Source organism: Phoca vitulina, unplaced genomic scaffold, assembly GCF_004348235.1.
Source record: "Phoca vitulina isolate PV1807 unplaced genomic scaffold, GSC_HSeal_1.0 scaffold103, whole genome shotgun sequence".
In the NCBI taxonomy this organism is placed as follows: domain Eukaryota; kingdom Metazoa; phylum Chordata; class Mammalia; order Carnivora; family Phocidae; genus Phoca; species Phoca vitulina.
Window position 1 is genome coordinate 845,724 of NW_022589806.1, and position 21,041 is coordinate 866,764.

The 21,041-nt window shown below is 42.2% G+C and overlaps 2 protein-coding genes across 4 annotated transcripts in view; one reads left to right on the forward strand and one right to left on the reverse strand.

The window, feature by feature from the left end:
• IL1RAPL2 (interleukin 1 receptor accessory protein like 2) overlaps positions 1-21,041 on the reverse strand; it is a 1,179,835-nt gene that overhangs the window by 583,432 nt on the left and 575,362 nt on the right. The gene's annotated exons all lie outside the window — the stretch shown is intronic.
• TEX13A (testis expressed 13A) lies at positions 271-1,338 on the forward strand. The gene is given in 3 exon segments (XM_032397768.1): positions 271-729; positions 836-1,049; positions 1,052-1,338. Coding segments are annotated over 3 exon segments (960 nt in total).

Genomic DNA, 21,041 nt, shown 5'->3' on the forward strand with positions numbered 1-21,041 from the left:
TTGGTACGGTAGGCAAGAAAGGTAGGTCCGCTTCTTCTCTAACGCCACCTAGAAAAGAGAAGCCTGGTGAGACGTGTACTATGGCGGGGCAAGCCAGTCGGTGAGGGGGTCTTTATGAGGGTCTGAGGGGGGTGAGGAGGGGCGGGGCAGGGCGGGGCAGGCCGACTGGATGGGAAGAGACTGAGTGGGGAGGGGCCAAAGGGGAGAGGAAAGAGCAACTGGTTGATTCATCCCACAGGGACAGCCAAACCCCTAAGGTGCTTAGTCGTCATGTCCTTGAAACCTGACGACCCCAGTGCTGGGTTCCAGCACAACAATGTGGTGGCCTTCATCAATGAGAAGATGGCCGGGCACACGAAAGGCCCTGAGTTCTATCTTGAGAATATATCCCTGTCCTGGGAGGAGGTGGAGAACAAGCTCAGGGCCATCCTGGAGGACAGCGCGGTGCCCAGCGAGGCCAAAGACGCCTGTGCCTGGAGCAGCCTCGCCCTGGGCATGCGCTTTGCCCGCAGGCAGAGCCAGTTACACGGGCGCAGGGTGCACTGGCTGCAGAACTTCACCAGACTGCATAAGTCTGCTGCACAGGCCTTGGCCTCAGACCTACAGGAGCTCACAGAGCAGCAGGAGATGGAGCGCAAGGAGTCTGCCTTTCAGCTGCAGCAGACACAAGCAAACCTGGCAGAGATGGGAAAGGAAAGGGACCTCCTGAGGTGGAAGGTCTTCCGGGCTGTAAGATTACCTCGATTGGTCCCTGCCCCATCTCCCGGCCCCATTTCCCTGGCCCACACCCTCACTGCCCCCAGAATAGGTCTTAATCCTGCCCACTTCTCTCCAGGAACTGGAGTCTCCGCGGAAGCAGGAGCAGGTCCAGGTCGCAGAGGAGCCAAGCCTGGCCACTGCCAGTGGGGCTGAAACAGAAGGAGCATGTGGGGAGGAGGAGGAGGCAGGGGCTGCTGCTACTTCTGCTACAGCTGCTGGTGCCACAGGAAGAGGAAGAAGAAGACAAAAGGATGCAGAAGGGGCAGAGGCCACCAAGAAGCTGGGGAGAGGCCCTGTCCACCTTCATGAAGCTGAGGAGCAGAAAAATTACACCTCTGGTGGGCAGAGGGAGGGAGATCTCAGGTCAGTGGAAACAACCATGTTTTATTTCTCTGGAACCATGAAGCCCGGGTCCAGAGTCACACCATCACCCCTCCCTGTCCAGCTCCCTGCCTCATTCACATATTCCTACTCATGCCCCTCATCCCCTTTCCCACCTGCGCCCGCACCATCCCCACCAGCAGCAACATTCACAGCAGGAGCTCCATCTCAGACATCTCCCCACTGGAAGCCCTCTGATGTTAGCTTGTGGTCTTATGGGGGGTCCCAGGGAGCAGACCCTCAAGAATCCCAAAGAGACAGGAGAGACTCTGAACCCTATCAGCAGAGAAGACCTCCCATATTTCGCAGGCCTGGGGATTGGGACTGCCCTTGGTGTAATGCTATGAATTTTTCACAGAGGGAAATTTGCTTCTGCTGTGGGAGGGGAATCTGGCTGCAAAGCCCTAAGTGAATTCAGAAATGTGAAATAGAACAGAAAATCCCAATGAAAAATCAATTTTCAGAGGGAGGGGGAGAGGTAGGGAAGGGGTTGGGAAGAGTGGGGGGAAAGGGAGGGTGGGCAAATAGGGCAAGAGGTGGAAAAGTAGGCTGGGAGGTGGGGTACGGGGTGGTGGCTGGGGAGGGTGTAGATTGGGTAGTTGGGGGGTAAAACATAGAGACAGAGACTTATTTTGATGACCCCTTTTGTGTTCCAGAGCATTAGCATTCCACACCCCAGAAGCACCATAGCTTCTTAGTATGTGTCTCCCTCTCCAACCCTAGTATCTGGTGGACCTGAGCAGCCATGTATATGGCAACCCACCCCTCTCCCCACCTAGGCTGTATATGATTGGAGCAGGAGTGGACATCTGATCCATAACTGAGCCAAACAGTTTCTCACACTAGAGAGTCTGAACAGAGAGGCAGATTCCATAGTCAGGGTGGTGTTGGGTAAGGAAACAATGGGTCATTTGGAGTTGGGGCCCTGGTCAGAGTCATGAATGCCGAGGCCACAATCAGGCCTGGTCCTGGCTGTCAGGGAGCAGAACTGTGTGCTTTATAGAAGCCAAGTGTCTTTTAGAGGATGTCAGAATGAGGCCCCAGGGAGCAGACAAGCACAGAGAAACAGCACAGGAGTTGATCCTGCAACCTCAGAGATGGAGAGAGTGGTGGCATGACCACTTTTCCACTTCCTGCGATTGTGCTGCATGAAAATACACTCTACACAGATCCCCTTTTCTTTAAGCTAACTTGAGCGGGTTCCTGTTCTGGGCAACCAGATTATTTCCAAGTCAGAAATTGGCACCAGAAGAGCAGCTGCAAACCAAAGACTGTCAAAGAAAATGTCGGAACTAGCTGGGGAGGAGTATCAGAGAGTTATGGGTATAGTGAGGATTCCTGCATCCCAAGAGTGTCCAGGAATGAACTGGACGGGAAGCTTTTTCATGTTCTGATCAAGTTATATTGTGAGAAACAATCAAAACAGGCCTACAGTTAACCCTGGGCTTAAAACACAGCAGAGATTTGCCATCCCTAAGAAAATCCTTTAGGTCTACAAACAGGGGACACCAGCACCAGTTGCAGACAAGGACTGCTATGGCTGTCTAGCTCCACAACAGGAGAACCCTCCCCAGTCCCCAGTGGCAGAACTGGAAACTCCTGCCACTGCCTAAGAGGTGAGTCAGCAACTGATAGTGCCCAGAGTGTTTACTGGTTTAGACCACAGACCAGTGTGGTGCCATCCTGAGGGATTCTCTTTCCCAACCCACCACCAGAATAATAGTGGGAAGGGAATCTGGCTACAAATCCCTCAGTGAATTCAGAAATGTGGAATAGAACATATCCCAAAGGGAAATCAATTTCTAGGGGGAGGGGGTAAATTGGGAAAGGGGGAGGGGAGAGGATGGTCTGTGTCTCCTTTCTTATGACTGTGAATGGTGTTGAGGGAAGCTAAATGTATGGTTTAGCCCACAGATGGAAAGATGGTGAGGTTTCACACCTGGACCAGACTGACAACTGGAGGAGACTTGGACATTACCTGGGGACTGTGGACCTAGAAACTGAAGCTGTCATGGGCTTGGGACATCTCTGCAGCATCTGGACGTGACTTTGAGGTGTTTCATTTGGGAACAGATACAGATAATTATTTTCAGGATTTGGGGCCAGATCCCTAGGTGGTTATTAAAGGTCCTATACTTGTCAGAAATATCCTTGGACTTGCTTAAATTCCTCTAGGGCAGGGTTTTACAACCTCAGTACTCTTGATACTTGGGGCTGGATACTTAAGTGTTTCAGGGGACCATCCTGTGCATTTAGGATGTTTGGCAGAATCCCTAGCCTCTACACACTAGATGGCAGTAGCACCTACTCTTCCACTGTGACAACTGAAAATGTCTCCAGATACTATAACGTGTCCACTGGAGGGCAAAATCACCCCTGGTTGGGAACCATGGAAGCAATAAGGTCCTTAGGAGTAGTCAGAACAGGGGGAAGAGAGTTATAAGGAGAGCATGCTCAGCAGTTCCCAGGGCTGTAGGGGAGGCCCTAAGGAGGAGAAAAAGTGATTTTTGAGCAGATAAGGGTAGGGGAGGGGCAGAAACCAAACTGCAAGGACCAGGGGCTAAGTGGGAAGCAAAGAAGTGCAGTCCGTGAGGGAGGCTCTTCAAGGACTCCTGGCTGTGAAGGGTAGGAGTGGGGCAGGATAGATGGCTGAGAGATAACAAGGTTTTTTGAATATGGGAGAACTTGAACCATGGAGGAGACAGCTGAAGAAAGCTTGAAAGCACAGGAAATATGTGAAAAAATGGAATAGACCCTGTATACTGTTTTGGAGCCATGTCCATTGTACTGTTCAATGAAAAAAAATATGTTTGTATGAAACAAAACCCCCAAATTCTCTAAGTGTACATATGTATATGTATATTATAGATTTACGTGTGCCTTATGTTATAGATTGGTGTTTGAAAAAGCATAGAAAAGTCTGGAAAAACGTTTTCTTTTCAAAAAAGTGGAGTAGTGTGGGGCAGTAGGATAGAGGGCTTCTATTTTATATACTTCTGTGTTGCAAAAATAAAATAAATGTTCACAAATAGACAAAAAAAAATAAAAGGATGTGAATTTGCTGACTTGAATGGGTTTGGAAAGGCCACCTCTTCCTTTGGGACAGGAGAAGAGGAGAGAAGATACTGATCTATGTGGCAAAAAGATGGAAAATGAAGAGGGTTTCCCCATGTGTCCCTTAGACAAGGCACCCGACAATGAGGACAGAAGGTCTGAGTGGGGGTGGGGGCTACTGGGCAGTGGCATATTTAGGAACTTAGGGGGAGGTGAGGAGTGGGGTGGGGGAGGGGGGGAGGTGAGGAGTGGGGTGGGGGAGGAAAGTATCATCAAGCTGCACAGAGGATCCAATTAGGATAGGACCGAACTGAAAGAAAACCAAAGGGGAGGGCAATGGGGGAGCCTAGCGGGGCCACTGGAAAGGAAGTCGAGTAGTTCTAAGAGGCGTACCAGACACAAATCTCTGGTGTTACAACTTGTTTTCATAATTTATTTTTTTCCAGAAAAGATTCAGTCAGTTTGTTTGGATTTAGGGTTTCTGCTTGGTAGGATTTAGGAAAAATACTGACATTTTCATGATTTCATGTGTTAACAGCCATCTTAATTTTTTCTCTATATGTCCAGAGGAAAGAATTTAATAAATTAAAATAAATTCCATTTTTATCACTAAATACCCTCAACAAACCCAACAGAGGTAATCTGACTTGGCCTTTGAGCCTTCGGGCTAGCACGCTTAGTGAGATGGGTAGCTAAAGAGTAAGACAGCTTTAAAAATGATGGTGCTGGAAGAAAGACCCAGCTCTAGTGGGCAAGGGAAGGGGATGAAAATTTCACAGGGGCCAATGTCTTGGTCAAAAACAGTGATTTTTACCTCTGTAAAAATGATGATGCTCTCTGGGCTTGCATTTGAGGTAATGGCAGGCAAAGCAGTGAAAGGGAATGACCAGGGAAGATACCTCTGACCTCCCTCTTTCTATTCTTTCTAATGACCTATCCACACTCTGGGAAGTCAAACTTGGTTACACTTGGTTATTTCTCTAAAATAATGGAAAGTAGGGCGCCTGGGTGGCTCAGTTGGTTAAGCGACTGCCTTTGGCTCAGGTCATGATCCTGGAGTCCCAGGATCGAGTCCCGCATCGGGCTCCCTGCTCAGCAGGGAGTCTGCTTCTCCCTCTGACCCTCCCCCCTCTCATGTGCTCTCTCTCTCAAATAAATAAATAAAATCTTTAAAAAAAAAATAAAATAAAATAATGGAAAGTAGGAGGAGTAGGAGACCTGGATTTCCTCTGGTCTCAGGAATTCAGTGGGATAGGGATCAAACCATTCTGAACACCTACAAACTCAACAGGAGATCGAAGAAAAGAATAGCAACAACTCTCTGAACAGAAAAGCGACCACTTTCTGGAAGGTAGGACGTGTGGAGAACTGAATTCGAGGCAATATTCAGGAGGATAGACTGCGGGGGAGGGGGCCTCCGTCTACCGATTCTGGCAAGTGATAGAGCCACGGGGCACAAAATCGGAACTTTTAGAAGTCGGCTCCGCTGAGGGACGTCGCTCCAGTGGATAAGCAGGGGGTGGAACCTTCGCGGGACAGTGTGGTCTCAGGACCCTCAGGGTCACAGAAAGACTGGGGGTGCCTGAGGGCGGCAGAGCTCCCAGGTATTGGAGCAGGGAAGCTGGCTGCAGAGACGGAGCCGAGGCACGGGCTCTCAGCTCGGGGTTGCCATAAACCGTGATCCGCGGCACAGTCGGGCCACTGCTCCTCCAGCTGGGACCCAACAAGCGGCAGATCTGGGGAGACTCCCATTCCTCCCCCGGGAGGAGCGGCGCGGGAGCGCACCGCAGGGATCTGCTGGGTTTGAAGACTCCACATGGGGTCAGGTGCCAGAGATAGAAATGCTCGGTAACAGGCCGGGTGAACATGGAGTGCGGCCAGAGACTGGGGAGACAGGAGTGACTGACTGCTTTTCTCTGGGGGCGCACTGAGGAGTGGGGTCCCGAGTTCTCGGCTCCTCCAGGGCAGAGATTGGGAGGCCACCATCTTCACTCTCGTCCTCCAAAGCTGTACAGAAAGCTTGAAGGGAACAGAAGCTACCGAGAGCAAACGCTAGCAGATTACTTAGCCCGGCCCCCAGCAAGGGCAGGGCAATTCCGCCTCCAACAAAGACATTTAAAAACCACGGCAACAGGCCCCTCCCCCAGAAGATCTGCAAGAATAGCCAGCCAAGACCAAGTTTACTGATCAATGAGAACGGCAGAACTCCAGTGCTAGGGGAATACTGCACATAGAATCCATGGCTTTTTTACCATGATTCTTTAGTCTTTAAAAGTCAATTTTTTGGGGGGTGCCTGGGTGGCTCACTCGTTAAGCGTCTGCCTTTGGCTCAGGTCATGATCCTAGGGTCCTGGGATCGAGCCCCACATCGGGCTCTCTGCTCAGTGGGAAGCCTGCTTCTCCCTCTCCCATTCCCCCTGCTTATGTTCCCTCTCTCGCTGTGTCTCTCTCTGTCAAATAAATAAATAAAATCTTTAAAAAAAAAAAGTCATTTTTTTTAACTGTCTTTTTTTCTTTTTTGAATTTTTCTTTTTCCCTTTTTCAACCAACATCTTATCAATCCCTTTTTTAAAAAACATTTTTATTTTTCATTTTTAGAGTCATATTCAATCCCTTCATAGTAGTTACCCTTATTTTTGGCATACATATATATATATATATGTTGTTCTCTCTTTAAAATTTTGAGATAGTTTCTTCTAACAGATCAAAATATACCCTAAATCGCTAGTGTATGGTTTTGTTCTACTCTCCTGCCTGATCACATTCTCTCCCTTTTTTTTCTTTTTTTTTTAAAATCCTCTTCTTTCTTTTTTCAAACAACTTCTTATCAATTCCTTTTATAATATTTTTTATAATTTTCATCTTTACAGTCATATTCTATCCCTTCATCATATCAACCCTTATTTTTGTACATATATAAGTTTTTCTTTCTTTAAAATTTTGGGAGGCACTTTCTTCTAACAGACCAAAAAACACCCAAAATCTAGTGTGTGGCACTGATCTATGCACTAAAAATCTATCATATTTGATCATATTCTGATATTCTGGGTTTTTCTGTTTTGTTCTGTTTTTGTTTGTTTTTATCCTTTTCTTTTTCTTTTTTTCTTCTTTTTCTTTTTTCTTTCTTTCCCTTTCTTTTCCACCAGCTTCAGGTCTTTTCTGATTTGTTTAGAGTATATTTTCTGGGGACGTTGTTACCCCGTTAGCATTTTGTTCTCTCATTCATCTATTCTCCTCTGGACAAAATGACAAGACGGAAAAAATCACCTCAACAAAAAGAACAAGAGGTAGTACCAACTGCCAGGGACCTACTCAATACGGACATTAGTAAGATGTCGGATCTAGAGTTCAGAATCATCACTTCAAAGATACTAGCTGGGCTTGAAAAAAGCATGGAAGTTATTGGAGAAACCCTTTCTGGAGAAATAAAAGAACTAAAATCTAACCAAGCCAAAATCAAAAAGGCTATTAATGAGGTGCAATCAAAAATGGGGGCGCTAACTGCTAGGATAAATGAGGCAGAAGAGAGAATCAGTGATATAGAACACCAAATGATGGAAAATAAAAGAAGCTGAGAAAAAGAGAGATAAACAACTACTGGATCACGAGGGCAGAATTCGAGAGATAAGCGATACCATAAGACAAAACAACATCAGAATAATTGGGATCCCAGAAGAAGAAGAAAGAGAGAGAGGGGCAGAAGGTATATTGGAGCAAATTATAGCAGAGAACTTCCCTAATTTGGGGAAGGAAACAGGCATCAAAATCCAGGAAGCACAGAGAACCCCTCTCAAAATCAATAAAAACAGGACAACACCCCGACATCTAATAGTAAAACTTACGAGTCTCAGAGACAAAGAGAAAATCCTGAAAGCAGCTCGGGTGAAGAGATCTGTAACCTACAATGGTAGAAATATTAGATTGGCAACAGATTTATCCACAGAGACCTGGCAGGCCAGAAAGGACTGGCATGATATATTCAGAGCACTAAATGAGAAAAATATGCAGCCAGGAATACTATATCCAGCTAGGCTGTCATTGAAAATAGAAGGAGAGATAAAAAGCTTCCAGGACAAACAAAAACTAAAGGAATTTGCTAACACGAAACCAGCCCTACAAGAAATCTTGAAAGGGGTCCTCTAAGCAAAGAGAGAGCCTAAAAGCAACATAGACCAGAAAGGAACACAGACAATATACAGTAACAGTCACTTTACAGGCAATACAATGGCACTAAAGTCATATCTTTCAATAGTTACCCTGAATGTAAATGGGCTAAATGCCCCAATCAAAAGACACAGGCTATCAGATTGGATTAAAACAAGATCCATCGATATGCTGTCTGCAAGAGACTCCTTTTAGACCCAAAGACACCCCCAGATTGAAAGTGAGGGGGTGGAAAACCATTTACCATGCTAACGGACACCAAAAGAAAGCTGGGGTGGCAATCCTTATATCAGACAAATTAGATTTTAAACCAAAGACTATAATAAGAGATGAGGAAGGACACTATATCATACTTAAAGGGTCTATCCAGCAAAAAGATCTAACAATTGTAAATATCCATGCCCCTAACATGGGAGCAGCCAATTATATAGGGCAATTAATAACAAAAGCAAAGAAACACGTCGACAGCAATACAATAATAGTGGGGGACTTTAACACCCCCCTCACTGAAATGGACAGATCATCTAAGCAAAAGATCAACAAGGAAACAGAGACTTTAAATGACACACTGGACCAAATGGACTTCACAGACATATTCAGAACATTCCATCCCAAAGCAATGGGATACACATTCTTCTCTAGTGCCCATGGAACATTCTCCAGAATCGATCACATCCCAGGTCATAAATCAGGTCTCAACTGGTACCAAAAGATTGGGATCATTCCCTGCCTATTTTTAGACCACAATACTTTGAAGCTAGAACTCAATCACAAGAGGAAAGTCAGAAACAACTCAAATACATGGAGGCTAAAGAGCATCCTACTAAAGAATGAATGGGTCAACCAGGAAATTAAAGAAGAATTTAAAAAATTCATGGAAACCAATGAAAATGAAAATACAACTGTTCAAAATCTTTGGGATGCAGCAAAGGCAGTCCTAAGAGGAAAGTATATAGCAATATAAGCCTTTCTCAAGGAACAAGAAAGGTCTCAAATACACAACCTAACCCTACATCTAAAGGAGCTGGAGAAAAACAGCAAATAAAGCCTAAACCCAGCAAGAGAAGAGAAATAATAAAGATCAGAGCAGAAATCAATGAAATAGAAACCAAAAGAACAGTAGAACAGATCAATGAAGCTAGGAGCTGGTTCTTTGGAAGAATTAACAAGATTGATAAACCCCTGGCCAGACTTCTCAAAAAGAAAAGAGAAATGACCCAAATCAACAAAATCATGAATGAAAGAGGAGAGATCACAAACAACACAAAAGAAATACAAACAATTATAAAACATATTATGAGCAACTATATGCCAGCAAATTAGATAATCTGGAAGAAATGGATGCATTCCTAGAGATGTATCAACTACCAAAACTGAACCAGGAAAGAACAGAATACCTGAACAGACCTATAACCCCTAAGGAAATTGAAGCAGTCATCAAAAATCTCCCAACAAACAAAAACCCAGGGCCAGAGGGCTTCCCAGGGGAATTCTACCAAACATTTAAAGAAGAATTAATACCTATTCTTCTGAAACTCTTTTCAAAAATAGAAATGGAAGGAAAACTTCCAAACTCATTTTATGAGGCCACCATTACCTTGATCCCCAAACCAGACAAAGACCCCAACAAAAAGGAGAATTACAGACCAATATCCTTGATGAACATGGATGCAAAAATTCTCACTAAAATACTAGCCAATAGGATCCAACAGTACATTAAAAGGATTATTCACCACGACCAAGTGGGATTTATCCCTGGGCTGCAAGGTTGGTTCAACATCCACAAATCAATCAATGTGATACAATACATTAACAAAAGAAAGAACAAGAATCATATGATCCTCTCAATAGATGCAGAAAAAGCATTTGACAAAGTACAGCATCCTTTCTTGATCAAAACTCTTCAGAGTATAGGGATAGAGGGCACATACCTCAATATCATAAAAGCCATCTATGAAAAACCCACAGCGAATATCATTCTCAATGGGGAAAAACTGAGAGCTTTCCCCCTAAGGTCAGGAACACAGCAGGGATGTCCACTATCACCACTGCTATTCAACATAGTATTAGAAGTCCTAGCCACAGCAATCAGACAACAAAAAGAAATAAAAGGCATCTGAATCAGCAAAGAAGAAGTCAAACTCTCACTCTTTGCAGATGATATGATACTTTATGTGGAAAACCCAAAAGACTCCACCCCAAAACTTCTAGAACTCATACAGGAATTCAGTAAAGTGGCAGGATATAAAATCAATGCACAGAAATCAGTGGCATTCCTATACACCAACAACAAGACAGAAGAAAGAGAAATTAAGGAGTCGATCCCATTTACAATTGCACCCAAAACCATAAGATACCTAGGAATAAATCTAACCAAAGAGGCAAAGAATCTGTACTCAAAACTATAAAATACTCATGAAAGAAATTGAGGAAGACACAAAGAAATGGAAAAACGTTCCATGCTCATGGATTGGAAGAACAAATATTGTGAAGATGTCAATCCTACCTAGAGCAATCTACACATTCAATGCAATCCCCATCAAAATACCATCCACTTTTTTCAAAGAAATGGAACAAATAATCCTAAAATTTGTATGGAACCAGAAAAGACCCCGAATAGCCAGAGGAATGTTGAAAAAGAAAAGAAAAGCTGGCGGCATCACAATTCCGGACTTCCAGCTCTATTACAAAGCTGTCATCATCAAGACAGTATGGTACTGGCACAAAAACAGACACATAGATCAATGGAACAGAATAGAGAGCCCAGAAATGGACCCTCAACTCTATGGTCAACTAATCTTTGACAAAGCAGGAAAGAATGTCCAATGGAAAAAAGACAGTGTCTTCAACAAATGGTGTTGGGAAAACTGGACAGCCACATGCAGAAGAATGAAACTGGACCATTTCCTTACACCACACACAAAAATAGACTCAAAATGATTGAAAGACCTCAATGTGAGACAGGAGTCCATCAAAATCCTAAAGGAGAACACAGGCAGCAACCTATTCGACCTCAGCGGCAGCAACTTCTTCCTAGAAACATTGCCAAAGGCAAGGGAAGCAAGGGCAAAAATGAACTATTGGGACTTCATCAAGATAAAAAGCTTTTGCACAGCAAAAGAAACAGTCAACAAAACCAAAAGACAACTGACAGAATGGGAGAAGATATTTGCAAATGACGTATCAGATAAAGGGCTAGTATCCAAAATCTATAAAGAACTTATCAAACTAGGGGCGCCTGGGTGGCTCAGTTGGTTAAGCGACTGCCTTCAGCTCAGGTCATGATCCTGGAGTCCCGGGATCGAGTCCTGCATCGGGCTCCCTGCTCAGCAGGGAGTCTGCTTCTCCCTCTAACCCTCCCCCCTCTCATGCTCTATCTCATTCTCTCTCAAATAAATAAATAAAATCTTTAAAAAAAAAAAAGAACTTATCAAACTCAACACCCAAAGAACAAAGAATTCAATCAAGAAATGGGCAGAAGACATGAACAGACATTTTTCCAAAGAAGACATCCAAATGGCCAACAGACACATGAAAAAGTGCTCAACATCGCTCGGCATCAGGGAAGCCCAAATCAAAACCTCAATGAGATACCACCTCACACCAGTCAGAATGGCTAAAATTAACAAGTCAGGAAACGACAGATGTTGGCGGGGATGCGGAGAAAGGGGAACCCTCCTACACTGTTGGTGGGAATGCAAGCTGGTGCAACCACTCTGGAAAACAGTATGGAGGTTCCTCAAAAAGTTGAAAATAGAGCTACCATACGATCCAGCAATTGCACTACTGGGTATTTACCCCAAAGATACAAATGCAGGGATCCGAAGGGGTACATGCACCCCGATGTTTATAGCAGCAATGTCCACAATAGCCAAACTGTGGAAAGAGCCAAGATGTCCATCGACAGATGAATGGATAAAAAAGAAGTAGTATATATATACAATGGAATATTATGCAGCCATCCAAAGGAATGAGTCTTGCCATTTGCAACGACGTGGATGGAACTGGAGGGTGTTATTCTGAGCAAAATAAGTCAATCAGAGAAAGACATGTATCATATGACCTCACTGATATGAGGAATTCTTAATCTCAGGAAACAAACTGAGGGTTGCTGGAGTGAGGGGTGGGGTGGGAGGGATGGGGTGGCTGGGTGATAGACACTGGGGAGGGTATGTGCTATGGTGAGCACTGTGAATTGTGCAAGACTGTTGAATCACAGATCTGTACCTCTGAAACAAATAATGCAATATATGTTAAGAAAAAAAAAGAAGATAGCAGGAGAGGAAGAATGAAGGGGGGGAATCGGAGGGGGAGACAAACCATGAGAGACGATGTAGTCTGAAAAACAAACTGAGGGTTCTAGAGGGGAGGGAGGTGGGAGGATGGGTTAGTCTGGTGATGGGTATTAAAGACGGCACGTTCTGCATGGAGCACTGGGTGTTATGCACAAACAATGAATCATGGAACACTACATCAAAAACTAATGATGTAATGTATGGTGATTAACATAACAATAAAAAAATTTTTTAAAAAGAAGCTGGTAGAAAGATTTATAAAAAAATAATGGAAAGTAAAAATAACTCAAGCCATATTTTATTTAGAAACAACAATGCTTTTTCATCTTTGCTTTATATCAAGCGGCATCAAAGTCAAGAGTTTGCTGGAGCATTTGTACAAAGATATTACCTAATAGGAAACTTCCCTAAATGCCTTAAAAATCAGAATTTTCTGTGACTTTGCACCCTGCTCTAAATGGTGGTGTTTCCAGCATCATTCTTTGCACTGTCATAATAATTGCCTTCCTGCTTATCTATTTCTGTTTCTATTGGCAAAACTTAACATATCAGGGGGAAAAAGAGTTCTTGTGACCAAATTAAAAACCTCCAGAGCCTAGTGATCAGAGGCTTCCAGCCAGTGAGTCAGCAACCAACATGTATTGAAAGCCTGCTCTGCTCTATGTGTGTGTAAAGTGTGTGGGGGGGTAGTCTATGGGTAAGCTTTAGACCCAGTTAAAAAAGAGGAGAGGGGGCGAGAGGGAGGGAGTGGTACAGAGAGAGATTTCGCCTGAGAGTAAAAGAGATGAATGTAAGTATGAAACATGGCCAAACCACTCTCCTTTATGGGGAGTTGAAGGAAGGCCTGGTAAAGGGCAGAATAATGGGGCTGAAAAATAACAAAATGTATATGACATCTCTCCACCTAGATAAATATATACTGCCTTAGTGGTGAAGAGTATGTTCTGGTCTCAAAATAAGATGTAGATTAGTGTTAACCTGGGTCTCGTGTTAATGAGATCAAGGTGATATGGAATTCCACCTCACCCTCCTATTTAGCTTTTCTGTTTCATAGCCATAGATCCAGACTGTACCTACTAAACTTTAAGCAGCTCTCTTGCCTAAGTGGATCACTCTTCACAGTGGTGAAAGAAAGGGGATGGCTAAATGTGAATTCATCCCCATCCCTGAGAAAACAAGTTGGAGTGCACATGCTGAGTGACAATGCTGAGGTCAGCAGCAACTCCTTTTGTTAATAAGGGGAGTCAGAAAAGGGAATTTACCCCCTTTAAACATACACTTTCTCCATGGAAACAGCATCTGCTAAAAACCTGCACTGTTATGTGACTACAAGTTAAGGTACTCATTAGTTGTGTTTTTTAACTGGTTTTCTAAGAACTAGTCAGTGTCTTAGTCTCTTAAAGTCTCATGCTCCAGAAATATATCTAGTTATTGTTAGTTTCACATTCAGTAAAAAGGCCTTGATAAACTCAGATTCCAACCAAACGGACCTCCCTGTTTTTCCCTGTGCATAGCCCATGTTTTACTGCCTTCTTGCCCTTGAACACCATTCCATCTGCCTGGGAAGGCCTCCACTATCACCACCTGTTCAGATCCTCAAGAACTATCTCAGGGGCGCCTAGGTGGCTCACTCCGTTAAGCATCTGCCCTGGGCTCAGGTCATGATCCCAGGGGCCTGGGGTCAAGCCCCGCGTCAGGCTCCCTGCTCCGTGGAGAACCTGTTTCTCCCTCTCCCTCTGCCTGCCACTCCCCCTGCTTGTGTGTGCGCTCTCTCTCTCTCTCTTTCTCTCTCTCTCTCTCTCTCTCTCTCTCTGTCAAATAAATAAAAATCTTTAAAAAAAAGAACCATCTCAAACATCCCTGATTTTATAAGTCCTTACTCTCTGCTACTATTTTATCTCTATCTTTCTTATAGCACTTCACTTTCTCTCATGTGTGATGGAATAAAAGACATTAAGTTAGTGTTGGCAGCTTTCCCCTTCTCCCTGCCCTCTAAAGATAATCATCTTTTTGGATGCATGGGTCTCTCCAAATCCAGCAACTTCTGTGGAGATTCTTAGTATGCCAAATCAGTTCCTGAGCTTTTACTGTGCAGAACAGTTGTAATAGGCAGAAAGAGCTGAAAAATTGCAAGGAACAATGCTAGTTCAATTAAATAACATTGGAAAGGGAAGCAAGAGCTTCTTACAAAGAAGAAAACAAGTGATAGAGGATGAAAATGGAAAAAAGAGGAAAAACTTACAGGGGATACATTCCAGAGTGAATTTTTTAGTTGAGAATGAGGAGTGATTAGAGAGTTTTCTGGGATGCTGTAGTGTGTAAGAGATATTGAACATGAAAGTAATATGAAAAGCTGATTTTTTTAAAGATTATTTATTTATTTATTTGACCGAGAGAGACACAGCAAGCAGGGTGAGTGGGAGAGGGAGAAGCAGGCTCCCCACAGAGCAGGGAGCCCAATGTGGGACTCGATCCCAGGACCCTGGGATCATGACCTGAGCCGAAGGCAGTCGCTTAACCAGCGAGCCACCGAGGCGCCCTGAAAAGCTGATCTTAAATGTTGCTGGGCATTACAAATTGGCTTCCCCTTGATGTTTTTCAAAGGACTATAGTAAATCCTTAAATATTCAAACTTTTAAAATTGTTTAGTTGCTATACTGTTTCTTAGGATACCATTATATGCTGAACCACATGGAATCCTGTCTTTTATTTGAGTTTTACTTGTTTGATTGTAATTTGTATACATGTCCTAATTCCTGTTTTAATCTGTTAGAAGGCAGGAGGCCTGTCATTCACTTCTGCCTTTTTCAGTACCTTTCACAGAGTAGATGCTCAATAAATATTTGTTTAGTGACTAATAGATACCTAAGACCTGAAATGATATCAGGTAAAAAGTATCCCTTATATTAAAAAGCAAACTAAAACTATAGTTAGAAAGGAATATTCTCTCACTTTTCTACCAGTATGAAATATTTTACCTTCAAGATGAATGGGAAGAAGTGGTTTCATGCAATATGTTCTTGAAAAACATAATCCTGCATTCATAATACCTCATTATATTCATTCTAGCACTTTGTCATATACTGATGTATATGCTTCTCTAATTGATTCATCATGAATCTTCTATCTTGGAAATTTGCGAATCAGAGTAAACAGACGAAAGAAAGTCAGTTAAGGATATACATCCAGCAAGGTTCCTCCATCTCTTATTTTTTGGGAAATAACAACTTTTAAGCATGTCTACATAATGTTTGGGAACTGATAAATGATCACAAAGGGTTTCAAACTCTGTAAAACAAGTAATCTGGTTTTATCTCTGGAAATTTCTGCTTTAACTTGATCCTCACTTATCATGAACTAAGAATCTCTATTTCACTGTCCTCTCTTGTCCATCTTTAATCAATAGAATCTCATCTTCATCACCAGATGGTATTTTACACTGAGGAAACTGAAAGCAGAATCACAGAACTTTATACAGGCAAGAATTAAGCATATCTCATTTGTTGTAATATACAAATACCTATGAAGAACAGGAAAGATAGGTAATAAAAGAAAATACAGTTAAAAAAAAAAAACTGATTATGTGCGTGAGTTACACAGATTTGGGTCCAAGTCTCAACTCCACCATTTGATAGCCATGTATCACTGGCCAAGTTCTTTAACCTCTGTGAGTACCAGTTTTAACATCTTCAATATGACCTACCTCACAGAGCTACTGAGGACTATCACAGTGTTTGCCATATAATAAGGGCTAAAAAGCAGAGCTAGTAGTAATAGTTGTATCGGTAGTAAAAATAGAAATAAGAGATAATGTGTTGAGCACTTATTCTATGTCAGCTTTGGTGCTAAGTGCTCATCAGCATTTCCTGAGGTAGACACTATTATCCTTGTTCCTCTTCAAGTGTTCTCTCTCTCAGTTAAGAGCACCATGATTTATTCAGTTGCTTAAGTCAAAAACATAGAAGTCATCCTTTATTCAACTATTTCATTTTCACAACCAGTGCATCAGTATGTCCTGTCAGGTCATCCTTCAATACATATCTTGGCTCCATTCACTTTCCCCATCTCCTTAGCTACCACCCCAATCCAAGCTTAGCATCATATATCTCCCCTCAACTGATAGAATTGCTTCCCAACTTGGTCTCTTTCCTTATCTCCCTACAATCCATTCTCAGTGGGGCAGCCAGAGTGATCTTTTAAAAATGGAAATCTGATCGTGTTATTCCCCAGTTTAAAATAAACGGACGAACTATAACACTCTCCTTTTGCCTCTGATTAAATAAAAATCAACTTCTTATTCTGGCCCACAATATGCAGCAGGATCTGACCTATGCCTGCCTCTCCAGCCTTACCCAATACTATTTTCCCTCAATTCACTGTACTCCACCCAGACTGGCCTTTTTAGTTTCCTTGAATATAACAAGCCTGTTCCTGTTTTATGACCTTTGTACTTGCTGTTCACTCTGACTGGTACACTGTTCCCATAGACCTTCACAAGGCTGGATCCTTCCTGCCATGCAGGTCTCAGCTTATAAGTCCCTTTCTCTGGGAGGCCCTTCTTGACCACTCAACCAAAAATGACCTTCCAGTCACTCTTGTAACATGACCTTTTTTTAGTCTCACCATCAGTACTACCCAAAATAGTCTTGTGAATGTATGTTTCCCCCACTCTAGAAGGTAAGTTCCAGGAGAGTAGGAACTTTAATCTGTCTTGTTCAATGCTATACACAAAACACCTACTGCAAGTGTTCAAAATATCTTAAGTTGAATAAACAAATTTTCATTTTCCAGGTGAGGAAATCAAGGCACAGGTCACACAACTAAAATACACCATTACTCCCTCGGTTAATACTGGAGTCAAAACCTAGTAGTACAGAGTTTGTAAACTGTGAGTCTACTGGTTGAATCTGAGTAGGGACTCTTGGAAGAGGAGCCCAGAAAATTAAAAAATTGGGGAAATTTCATATAAATAATCAGATTTCAGGTTTTTCTTAAAAAAATCAGAAGACCTGGCAATATTTGGCCTATATTCCTATATGGTAACAATAATTTGAATGTCAGGTGACTGCCCAACTTTAACTGAGACATAGCTCATTCACTCATTCAATAATCACTTGCAGAGCATTTACTATGTGCCATATACTTTCTAGGCCCTTGAGCTTTATTAGTGAGCAGAATAGACAAAGATCTCTATCCTTAAGGAGCTTACATCCTAGCATAAGGAGAGAAAATAAGCAATAAATATGATAGGTAAATTATATATATCATAAAAGTTTATAATTGCTAGGGAAAAAATAAGAGCAAGGTAAGAAGTATCAAGAGTACAGGGGATGGGGACTGAGTGGAAGAGAATCTTAAGATTATATATAAATAAAATAGTCAAGGAAGATGCATCGATAAGGTTAAAATAAAGGAAACTGTATAATTGAAGGAAATGAGGGAGTTAATCATGTAGCTATAGGAGAATAAAGCATTCTAGACAGAGGTAACAGTCAGTGCAAAAACCCTAAAGCTGGAGTATACCTGTCTGAGAGTATACCTGTTTGAGAAACAGCAAGTTCAGAGGGTCTTGTAAGCCCTAGTAAGGTCTTGGCTTTAATTCCAAATGAAATGGGATGCCATCGGAAGGTCCTGAGTACAACAGAAACATTATGTGACTGCTGGTATTAAGAACAGATTGAAGGGAGACACGTAGAAAAGCAGAGAAACCAATTAGAAGTCATTGCAACAACAGAGGTAAGACATGGTGGCTTGGACCAGAGTGATAGCAGTGATATGGAAGGCACAGTCTGTGCAATCCCCAAAGTTTGAGGCAGTTAAGACCCTGTGGGATACTGGGGCACCTGGGTGGCTCAGTCGGTTAAACATCTGCCTTTGGCTCAGGTCACGATCCCAGGGTCCTGGGATTGAGTCCCATATCGGGCTCCCTGCTCAGTGGGGAATCTGCTTCTCCCTCTGCCTCTGCTCCTCCTCCTGCTTGTGTTCTCTCTCTCTCTGTCTCTCTCTCTGTCTCTCTCAAATAAATAAATAAAATCTAAAAAAAAAAAAAAAAAGACCCTGTGGGATAACCTCTTGACCAATGGGACATGGGAGCTGAGAGATAAATTCTCTATTTCTCCTCCTAGGTCAACTATCTTGAAATAACCTCCCTCTTCCCCTGCCTCACTTCCCTTTTCCTATAGGAAAAGGGAAATATATACATATATATTGTGTCCTTGGGATTATAAATATATTATATATAAAAGGGAAATATATAAATATATTGTGTCCTTGGGATTATACTCCCTAATACACATTAGCTTTTGCCTCATGTTTTGTTTTCTAGGAACCTCTGAAAAGACAGGAGGAAGATCAGAAGTTCAGTTTAGGACATACTCCTTTTGACACCAAGCAGAGATGCTGAAAAGTCTATTGGATAAAAGATTCTGTATTTTAGGAGAGAGATCTGGGCTGGAAGGTATACGTGTTGGAGTTATCAGTGTACAGATAGTATATAAAACTGTAAGACTGTATAAACAAATCATGGAGGGAGTAGGTATGGATAGAGATGAAAAAAACCTAAGGACCAAGCCCCAGGCACCCCTAACATTAAGGGGGACTATGAGGAACCAGCTAAGGAACTTAAGAAAGGGTAACTGATAGAAGGAAAACTAGGATAGTGTAATTCTCTGCAAGTCAGGTAAAGAACATATATCAAAAAGAAGGGGTTGATCAACTGTGCCAAGGGCACTGATTAAGTAAAAGAAAGAGTGACAATTGACCTGACCATTGGATTTAGCATCGTTGAGGCATTGGAGACTTTGATATGAGCAATTTTGGTGCAGTAGTGAAAGTAAAATTCTAATTGGGATGGGTTTAATAGAGAATCAAGACTCTAAAGACAGCAGTTTTGTTTTTGTTTTGTTTTTAAATAGTTTTGCTGCAAATGGAAGCAAAGAAATGGGCAGTGGCTGGCAGGGGAAGTGGAGTTGAGAAGACTTCTTTTTCTTAAAGATTTTATTTATTTATTTGAGAGAAAGCTAGAGAGAGGACACAGAAGGAGAGAGCACAGAGGGAGAGGGAGAAGCAGACTCCCCACTGAGCAGAGAGCCTGATGTGGGGCTGGATCCCAGGACCCTGGGATCATGACCTGAGCCCAAGGCAGATGAGATGTTTAACCAACTGGGCCATTAAAATCAGGCAAAGTTACTGTGCACTTATATTTATTTATTTTCTTTTTCATTGTGTAACATTTCAAACATACTCAAAAATAAAAATAGCAATATAATGAACCCTCACATACTAGTTGTACAGATTCAATAATTAGCAACATGCTACATTTCTTGTTTCAAATACCTCTACTGCCTCAAATTTTCTGATGATGTTGTTTTGTTGGAGTAATAATCACTAAAATGTGATGAATAACAAGGCAAGTGCCATGCCTCAGGGCTGGATAAATGCACTAAGGAATGCTTTAGAAAGAGTTTATGAGACATTCAGATTTTGAGAACCTCATTTATTTCAATGATTACTAAAGACCAAAAACAGTTGGACTATGTTCCCATTTAAGAAGGGGGCTCCTTGTTCTGTTTACTTTGTTGGAGAGATAAATGGTCATAATGGTTTTTGAAGCTATTAACTGGTTCACTTCACTTGGCCATTGTGATACCCAAACGCTCAGGTTTCTACAGATGTTTGATAATACTTAGTCATTCTTTTCATTACCTATGAATTAAATTCAGGATTATATAAATATATCTGTCTTCATCCACAGCTTAAATCATCCCTTGTTCCAAGTTGTTGGCAAAGTGATATGTGGGATTTTGTCAAATAAGATTAGTCTTGTCATTTTTATCCTACTAAGTGCCTCCAATGAAAAGATTCAGGTGGGAAGCAAGGGAGACAGTAATTCTTGGACTGGCACTGCCTCTCAAAATATGACTCACTTCTCCATCATTTCTCTATTACTATAACCCTTAACTAACATGCTGAGAAATTCAACTAACCACTCTTGAGACTGGCCAAAGAAAAAACATAAAAATAAGTGACTGGCTACAGAAAGATCACAAACAGTAAATTTCTCTTGCTATGATTCAAATGGGTGAATAATATTACTAAATATTTCATATCTGCATTTTTAAACACACTGAAATTAACAGACTAATTTTTAACGAGGTCAATAATGCATAGAAAAAAATCATCTATAATTACCTTAAAGCGGTATCTAATTGGGGATTTTAGGTGGATACAGATATTGTCAAATTCAGAGCCTTTTTCACTATAAATGTCACTCTCTTGATAATGGCATAAAATCACCTATATGGACTGAATTTCTCACTTGGCACATATTTGGAGTCAGTGGCTAGTACTATATCTGAAAAATATACACAGCCAAATGCCAGCTACATG